General features: G+C 43.6%; 1 protein-coding gene across 4 annotated transcripts in view; it reads left to right on the top strand.

Moving 5' to 3' along the window:
• Nucleotides 1-9,936, top strand: part of Atp8a1 (ATPase phospholipid transporting 8A1) — a 230,835-nt gene that overhangs the window by 134,512 nt on the left and 86,387 nt on the right. For all 4 annotated transcript variants that reach the window (XM_028765216.1, XM_028765213.1, XM_028765215.1 and 1 more), the window contains 2 exons: nucleotides 374-512; nucleotides 5,169-5,233. In XM_028765216.1, the coding sequence (XP_028621049.1) occupies nucleotides 374-512; nucleotides 5,169-5,233 (204 nt within the window). The remainder of the gene's footprint in view (nucleotides 1-373; nucleotides 513-5,168; nucleotides 5,234-9,936) is intronic.

Here is a 9,936-nt window from a genome sequence, read left to right as displayed (position 1 = left end):
TGTGTGTGTGTGTGTGTGTGTGTGTGTGTGTGTGTGTGTGTGTGTGTATGTGTGTGTATATGTATGTGTGCGCGTGTTAGAGACAGACAGACAGACACAGAGATTTTGGGTTTGTTTTTATTTTATGAATTAGACTCTTACTTTAGAAAGAGTCAAGGTAAAATTGCTTCAGGGAGTCTCATTCTCAGCCAGAACAACTGGATTAAAGTCAAGGTTCCTTAAGAAAGAAAACAGCAGGATGTTTGGGATTTATGCCCAAGTCCATGAATTACTTTTGTCTCTGATTTAAAAAAAAAAAAATACTTCAACTTTTGTTCTTATCCAGTAAAGTAGTTTTCCCCCCTTCAAATTTTCACCACTTTTTTTTTCCCAGAATCTTCAGCTACTTGGAGCTACAGCCATTGAGGATAAATTGCAGGACCAAGTGCCTGAAACCATAGAAACTCTAATGAAGGCTGACATCAAAATATGGATCCTTACTGGGGACAAGCAAGAAACTGCCATTAATATCGGTAAGTAACCCCACTCAAATTTTGAATCCTGATACCTTCCAACAGGCCGATGTGTTTTAACAAGATGAATTATAAGATGTGTTTTAAAATACAAACAAAAACGACCCAACAAACAAACCGTGAAACTGGGGATGCTGATGACAAGGGCTTTCGTTCTAGCATGAGATAGTTAATCTGAAAAGATTCAAGAGGAGGGACTGAGCTGTAGGAAAAACCACAAAGCCAGACTCTGTGGGCTCTGAACCTCTCACAAGGAGCCCCACCCTCCAACCTGGAGTAGGTACATAATATCACTGACCTTTCCCCTAGTGAACTTCTCGACCTTACACATAATCTTATATCTAGTGATTAATACATAATCTTATTCTTAATCCTAACAGACTGAATTGTGGAAAAGAATAATTTCTAAAAAAGCACCTTCCTATTCCAGAAGGAGATTATCCCAGACTGTCCCAAGTGTGGTGTCCTGGCTAATTTCCTGTCAGCTTGACACAAGCTAGAGTTATCTGGGCAGAGGATCCTTGGTTGAGAAAATTCATCCCTTCCCTCAGCTTGCCTGCAGACAAGTCTGTGGGGCATTTTCTTGATGAATGATGTGGGAGGGTCTAGCCTCCTGGAGGTGCTGTCTGTCACTGGGGCCTATGGTCCTAAATGACATAAGAGAGCAGACTGAGCAAGCCATGGGGAGAAGGGCTGTGAGCAGCATTCCTCCAGAGCTGCTGCTTCCATTCCAGCCTCTGGGTCCTGCCCTGCCTTGCTTAGATGATAGGCTGTGGTGGAGAACTGAAAGAACTCTTCTCCACAAGTTGCCTTTGGTTATGGTGTCTATCACAGCACTGAGAACTTAGACGGCAAGATGGTCTGTATGTCTAGGGATTAGTGGTGTCCCTGCACCTCTGTCACTCCGCTGAGCCACCCATCTGGGGAAGGAACTTACTCTCTCCACTTCTGCTTTCTCACCTGCTGAAATAAACCTGACACCTTGCTTACCACACCTGTCCCCCAGTGTGAATTCTTCTGGAACACAAGAGCTGAGATCTCTGCTGTACTTGGGATCAGAGAGGATTCGAGAGGAGACAACCCTCTCCTCATCCACAACAAGATATTTTAAGATCTGATATTTCAAAACTGTAAATGTGTAAGGTTATTAGGCTCACCAAGTTGTTGGCCCCAATGCCCCCTTTAAAGCTGCAGTGGTTTTACATACAGCCAACCTGGCTCCTGGAACCACACATACACTCTCAAACGTTTCATCTTACTGTCTGAACATTCCATTCGTAATGGCAGGTATATGTAATGTTTCTGCAGGTATCTTTGAAAGCCTACAAACTGGGCCAATGGCCCATTAATGTGCTAGCTCTTCTTGCTGTGGCCCGAGGTGGGTCAAACATATATGACTCTCAGTTTGCTCTCATCCTCCAGTCAGTCCCAATTTTCTATAAAGTGTTTGTATTAGACCTCTCAAGCTGCTATAGCAGAGTATCAAAGACTAGATGGCTTAAACAACAGAAAATTATCTATCCCATTCTTGGAAAGTAAAAATAGGACATTTGAGGGAATGCCTGAGTATTGGGTCCATAGCAGTCACACTGGGGAGAGTCGAGGCTTCAGCATATAAATCTGAGGAAGGCAGATATACAATGTGATTTGTAATGCAAGTCTGGCAAAGAAGAACGTATTTGCTATTTAAAACCTGTAATACTAGTATAGAAAAGGAAGAACCCTTTTTCCAGGTTCTGTGACTGTGGATGGTCCCTTCTATAAACTGATCGTGCCATTACATACAAAACACCATGAAGCCACAAGTTATGGATTAGCTCAGAAGTAATCGCTTTTGTTATGGCTTCTCATATTTGCAAATTTTCCTTTGTTCTCAACTGTTCTACTGCCCCCCTCTTGTGCCTCTGGCCCCTGTGACTGGTTCTCCTCCTTCCCCCAGACAGTATGTCTGTTCTACTTTCTTATCACAAGGGTCTGTTACTCTCTTTCCCTCTTTCCCAAGATTATTTCCTCCCTTCTCATAGCCTCTCTCTACTTGTGTGACTCTCTCTCTCTCTCTCTCTCTCTCTCTCTCTCTCTCTCTCTCTCTCTCTCCTTCCACATAGAAGAGAAAAACTGCAGTATTTGTTTTTCTGAATCTGGCTTATTTTTGCTTAACATAATGATTTCTGGTTTCATACATCTTTCTTACAAAAGTAACAAACTGTTAAGCTATTTGCCTGTGATTGTTCCCAGCAAATGGTAGAGAGGGTTTGTTCACCCAGCCAATGGCTATCATGTCTGTAGTACTAGGTTCCAATTAAGTGCAAGAAACAGTAGGGGGCAAAGAAACAGTAGGGGTCATTCGAGCTGAGGTCAGAGAAACAGACAAGGAAGTTAGAAAATTGCAGAGCATTTTAGAGAATAAAGATTACTATCTTTTTTAAAAAAGAAAAATAATGTCAAGGATCTGGGGAGTTGACTTGGTTGGTCAGTGCTTGCCCAGTAAGAACCCATGTAAAACAGCTAGCTGTAATGGTACATGCTTGTAATCTCAGTGATAGGTAGGCAGACATAGACTCAGGCCAGCCAGCCTGGCCTACTGGGTGAGCTCTAAACCAGTGAGAGACTCCATTAAAAAAAAAAGATAGATCGCACTTGAGAAATGGCACTCATATTTGGCCTCTGCCCTCTATATGCATGTAGATACATGCATATGCACACATACACACACACACACACACACACACACACACACACATCAAATGAGAGGAGATAGAACTTTACATAGAGGAAAATCAGGAAGAACTCATGTAGAAAGTGACATTTGAGGAAAGACCTGGAAGAGAAGGAAGAATTTGCTATAGGTGACAGGACAACAGTTGTCTGTTACAGAGACAGCAGTGATGCTGAGGTGAGCTCAGAGGAGCCAGACAGGGTGGGAGTGCCAGGCCTTGAAACGCCTCTGGATTGCTCTTGGTAGACGTGAAGGCTACAGGGAAAGACATGAGTTTCCTGTGGACAGTTTCTGAGTCCTAGATTGACATCATCCTGGAAAGCAGCATAGAAGCAGAGTAGCCAATGGGGGACAATGCCACATTGCTCTGGAGGAGGGGGCAGGGGTGAGATGTGATGACGGTTTAGACCAATAATAACGGTGAGAGGTGGCTGGCTTCCTTTTTTTTTTTCTTTTTTGAAAAGAGAATTTTTCTCTCTTAATGTATCCTGATTATGGTTTCCTCTCTATTCCTCCCTGTTTTTCCCCATCTCCCTCCCATCTGAATCCACCCCCTTCTCTGTCTCTCACTAGAAAACAAACAAGCTTCTAAGGAATAATCATAAAATATACGATAAGATAAAACAAAAACTAACACATCAGAATAGACAAATAAAAGCTCTTTTCAGCTCAAGAAAGGTATAAGAAAATGACATAGACACAGAGTGCCATTCATTCATACACTCAGAAGGTCCATAAAAACACTAAACTGGAAACCATAACATATATATATACAAAGGATCTGTAGGATAAAAAGAGAGGAAATGCATAAATAAAATAATAATGTAAAAAACTGTTTAAGGCTCTGACATGACATTACGAGACAAGGAGCCTCCAGCGATGCTATCGAGTTCCTTTTCTGTTGGCTCTACTGCTGGGCACGCAGCCTATCCTTAAGAGTACTTCACTTCCCCACTGAGACTCCCTTGAAGAAAACTAAATTTTCCTTTACAGGCAGTTACCAATTGGAGCTAGCTTCTGGGAAGGAATGAGGACTTGTGTCCACTCCATCTTTTAGCTCTAGGACCCACCCTATGTGGTGCAGACCTATGCAGGGAGTTCATATGCAAGTAGACCCTGTTGATTCAGAAGGCCTTGAGTCTTTGATGTCCTCCATCCCCTCTGGCTCACACACTTTCTTTGCCTGCTCTTCCTCAAGGTTTCCTGAGCCCTGAGGGCAGGGACTTGATGGTGACATCCCATTTAGGGCCAAGTGTTCCTAGATCTCTCATTGTCTGCATATTTGGGTCCCTATATTTGTTTCCAGCTGCCACAGGAGGAGATTTCCCTGAGGGTGGCTGAGCCAGACCCTGAGATTACAGAGGCACCGAGGGTAAACACCGCCATTGTAATCTTTGTTACTGTGAGAGGAGTCCGCCAGGGTAACCTGGGCTCCATCAGCTGTATCAACTATACGAAGCCAACATAAACTAGACAGGCATGGATTTAACACAGCAATGGCTTTATCATGGGGGGAATACAGCAGAGTAAGAGAAAGAAGGCAAGAGAAGGATGCCATGACCATCCAGGACAGGGAGATGGTGGGAGCAAGTAGCTCTAAGAGTCACCCACCCTCCTGAACCCTTCTCTGCAAATCCACTGGCCCGCCATTACTCTCGAGGAATATTGCACATAAGCTTGGCAGCTTTCTGGACATAGAGATGCTAAACACAATTGTTCTATATTGTTTATCCAGACAGCATCAAATGATGGCCTTACCACCCACCTGTCCTAATGGCCATCAAGAACATTTCATTTTAAACTTTCTATTAGTCCGGAAACGAACTGAAACCCTTCCCTCTCCGTAAAACCCTCTTTAGGTTTTTGTTCATGTCATTGCCTTACCGGATTTGTTTCCTTCCAGACCAAAACTAATCATTATACTGATTGTGTGTCCCCAGGACACTCCTGTAGACTTCTGAAGAGGAACATGGGGATGATCGTGATAAACGAAGGCTCTCTTGACGTAAGTAATTTCTTCTTCAGAACCTTCTTTCCTGTTCACATCAGAGATCTGTGGAGACACTTTATCTGCATAAAAAGATGCCTTTGTAGACTTTGTTGCTGTCGTTCTGCTTTAACAATGTGTACAGATTTGAGCAGCATGTAATGTAAACTGACTGTAGCTTAAAGAAGTTGCCAGATGATGTCCTTAATGTTGTGAGACAGAAAAACTGCTTCACGAAACCTTTGGGTCAGAGGGTTACCAATGGACCGCAACTCATGCATACAGAATACTGCATTTTGTGTACTGAGCCTTTTGTATCTGCCTTAGTGTCCAATGCTAATTCATATTTCTCTGTTTTTGAGAGGTTTTGAAATTATACTAAGCAACATAAAATCACCATGCTGGCTACAAAGGGACTATTACTGTTTTGTTTTTGTGATTCCCCCCCCCTTTTTAACACCCTTACTACTAGGATGAAATATTTAACAGAATGCTATGTAGGACAAATGACCTGTAAATACTTTTAAGTCAAGGTGGCTACTCGTAATTTAAGGTGGAAGACAGAACAGGAGAGGTGATGATTTTACAGCTGCTTCAAATAGTTAGCATGACGCAAAAAAGCAGAGCGGAGAAAACCTGATAATTGGGTGACACTGCAAGGCTATACCCGCCTGTGTTGGGAGATACTGGAGAAGCTTGGGGACAATGTCTACAGGTTGGAGGTGACACAGAAATCATCTGTAGGGATGACTTGATTGCAAATGTTTTCAGTACTCACCCTCAAACCTTGATACCTTCCCCTCTTCTTAAAAAATCTTTGAAAAGCCTGTAATGGCATGTGGTTTTCTGGCAGCATCACACACCTTGTGGCCATCTTCCCACGTTCCTATGTATCAGCTTTGAGTTGCCAAAGCCAAGATATTCTCCTATGAACAGTGACCAAGTCAGCCTTGCCCCCTAAAAGCTGACACATAAAAAGTGAAGTAAATGCCCACAGATAACAGGGCAAAGCTGATACGTAGGCTGGGAAGACATCTGCCGTGGGGCGCCTGTGGTACGAGAGGATGTAGTGATAAAGAAGGTAAGAGCTAATCTGGTACAGGCGAGTCACTGAGCGGGGAAGAGTGTTTGACAGAAAGTTCTTGCAGGGAGGATCAAGCTAGACTTGGAGGATGGAAAGGAGAATATTGAACTTGAACGTAAGGTTATAACTTCTCAAGGACTCTTGTTGGAGTAAGTGTAAGCACACCGTGTGGATTTTTCATTCCTGGGAACCGTACAGATGGTAGAAAGTGGACCGTCCAGGTTGGCATCTAAATTCACCTTACCACTTGTGCCTTTACCCAGACAGCTATTGGATATCTGACAGATGTTTGTGCATGATGCTACTCTACCTGGATTTCTGTTGTTGTTGCTATTGTTGTTTTTACATTTCTATGTTTAATGTGTATATACAAACATACCAAGACTTGTATGTGGAGGTCAGAGGGCAACGGGGCCAACTTGCAGGAGTCAGTTCTCTTTTTCCACCACGTGGGTTCCCGGGATCAAACTCAGGTCCTGGCAGCAAGCACTGTTACTCCTGGAGGCTTCTTGTTAATCCATACTGCTTCCTGGTTTGTTTGTTTACAGTTAAAGCACTCTGATTCCTGCAGAGGACCTGGGTTCAGTTCCAGTACACATGTGATAGTTTACAATCACCACTATTTCCAGTTCCAAAGGATCCAATGCCTTACATACATGGAAGCAAAACACTTACATGCATAAAATAAATCTAAAAACAGATTTTAAAAAGTTATACCACAGTCTGCACACTGCTTTTTATCTTTTGGGGGTTTTTTTGTTGTTGTTTATTTGTTTATCAGACGAGTTGTTTATTTTAGCTCACAGTTCAAGGTTCAGTCTACCGTGGCAGAAATTTCAAGGCAGCTAGAGCTTGAAGTAGCTGGTCAGATCCTGTCTGCAGTCAGAAGCAGTGTAATGCGTGCTTACATTCATATGCTTTGCTGGCTTTCTCCAATTTATACAGTCTAAGGTCCCCTGTCTAAGGAATAATGCACCTAAAGTGGACCTATCCTTCCCACCTCCTTAAGATAATCAAGATAATGTCTCATAGACATGACAGAGGACCATCTCCCAGGTAATCCTATATTTCGTTAAGTTGGCAACACTGTGATAGCCTCATATGGCTGTAAACAGGAAGCACCTCAGACTCAAACAAATAAGTAATTCTATCATTCAGTCGCTAATCATGAGTGAGGTGCTGTAATTCGTGACCCATTGAAAAACTTGAAAAATATCAAGGCTTCTCTCTTCAGTATCTCTGTACTCCAGAGACTGACGTATTCTCTTAGACATAGGAACTTTCACATCCGGTCAGCCATGTGATGCTCACTTTCCTTCCTTCCTCTTGCTCCTTCCGATCAAGGAGAAGGAATCATGGGAAGGAAAAATATTCTCCAGCAGCTGTTTTGGAGGGAAAGCTGACACCCGGCTCCTCCTGTCACAAGTTGGCAGTCCCAGAAAAGCTTTATGTTGGTTCATTCATCCTGTTCAGGGTTCAGTTTGAGCCTTGTTGTATGTCTGTCCCTGTGGAGAAAGTGATGCTGTGGCTGACACAGAGAGGCATGTGAGTGAAAATGGCTAATCTCCTCAAAACTTATGAGGCAAAAAGAAATAGAATGCCATCCCTCCAACTGTAGCCCCTTATACACTGACAGAAAGAGGAGAAAGAAGATGAAAAAGCAATCTAAACTGCCAGGTCGCCTTTCTTTAAGGATCTAAGTCACTTCCTTGAAGAAATCGATCATTGTTTGATGTAGAATCGCTCCCTGCTATAAAACAGAATTTGCAGAGCTGGTGACAAGCTAAAAGAAAATCAATCAATACTTCATTCACTTTGCGGAGCACTGACTGTAGACCCAGCCATTTCATTGGTGATCTGAGAGAATAGAAGTAAGGGAAGGTTGGACTTTTGATGCTATATCTTGAGTTCAAAGTAGCTACTTGTCTGGAAATGTTTACTTCTTTTCTCTCTTTTTTTTTGTTCACTTTATATCCCATTCACTGCCCCCTCCCAGTCACCCCCTCCCACAATCCCCCATCCCATCTCTCCTCCTCTGAGCCAGTGGGGGCTCTCTGGGTAACCGCCCCCTACCCTGGCACATCAAGTCTCTGTGAGGCTAGGCATATCCTCTCCCACTCAGGCCAAACAAGGCCTAGCTAGAGGAACATATCCCATGTACAGGCAACAGCTTTCGGGATAGCCCCCACTCCAGTTGTTCAGGACCCACATGAAGAACAAGCTGCATATTTGCTACATATGTCCGGGGAGGCCTAGGTCCAGCCCATGTATGTGTTTTGGTTGGTTCAGACTCAGGGATGCAGGTTAGTTGACTCTGTTGGTCTTCCTGTGGAGCTCCTATCCACTATGGGACCTGTAATCCTTCCTGCTATTCTTCCATAAGAGTCCCCAAGTTCCATCCACTGTTTGACTTTGGGTATCTGTATCTCTCTGAGTCAGCTGCTGGGTGAAGCCTCTCAGAGGACAGCCATGACTAACTCCTGTCTGCAAGCATAACAGAGTACCATTAATAGTGTCAGGGATTGGTGCTTGCCCATGGGATGGGTCTCAAATTGGGCTGGTTATTGGTTGACCATTCCCTCAGTCTCTGCTCCATCCTCTGTCCCTGCATTTCTTGTAGATAGGATAAATTTTGAGTTGAAGGTTTTCTGGGTGGGTTGGTGTCTCCATCATTCCACTGGGGTTCCTATAAGAGGTGGCCTCTTCAAGTTCCCTATCCCCAGTGCTGTGAGTCACAGCTAAAGTCACTCCCATTGATTCTTGGGCAGTCCCCCTTGGGCTGCTTTTCACTTTTCAATGCTTTGCTCTTTGCACTTGCCATATCTTAGCCAATGTTTATGTGTCTGTGTGATATACATTAGGAATCTACTTAATCCTTGCTGACTGTGGCATGGGACTTGAAAACACCTAGAAAGAAACTGGAAAGGTGATCCAAGACCTGCCATGGCAAACTAGGTGAGGTTAGAGAACACGCCCACGCAGAAGGTATTCCTCAACTTCGCACATATGAGGTACATATCACAGCAATGACATATAGGCATGTTTGGAAGAGCAAGGAGGCATGGATCGCATGTAAAAGAATGAGGTACAGGAGGAAGGAAGTGGGACCCCAGGGGCAAGGATGTGGTGTAGGAACAACTCAGAGGCTTGGCCCCATGGTCCTTGGGAAAGGAGCCACCCGGATGGCCCCAAGCAAGGCTGGGGTGAGGCCTTTCCTTCCGTAGCTTGTGTCAGCATGCCTGACTTCATTTTATTTTATTTTATTTTATTTTATTTTATTTTATTTTATTTTATTTTATTTTATTCATTTATTGGTTTTTCGAGACAGGGTTTCTCTTATAACCCGGGCTGTCCTGGAACTCACTCTGTAGACCAGGCTGGCCTCGAACTCAGAAATCCACCTGCCTCTGCCTCTTAAGTGCTGGGATTAAAGGCGTGCGCCGCACTGCCTGGCCTGCCTTCATTTTATTCTTCTCTATCATTTCCATGTACTTCCTAGGTAAGCATTGCTTTAAGTGTTTTAGATAGCCAGGACTATAAATGACATCCTGAAAGGGAAAGAGAAATACCAAAAATAGGCATTACACAACCTCTCTCTCTCTCTCTCTCTCTCTCTCTCTCTCTCTCTCTCTCTCTC

The sequence above is a fragment of the Grammomys surdaster genome, unplaced genomic scaffold (genome assembly GCF_004785775.1).
Source record: "Grammomys surdaster isolate TR1022 unplaced genomic scaffold, NIH_TR_1.0 150, whole genome shotgun sequence".
Classification (NCBI taxonomy): domain Eukaryota; kingdom Metazoa; phylum Chordata; class Mammalia; order Rodentia; family Muridae; genus Grammomys; species Grammomys surdaster.
This window is presented reverse-complemented; position numbering and strand designations above follow the sequence as displayed.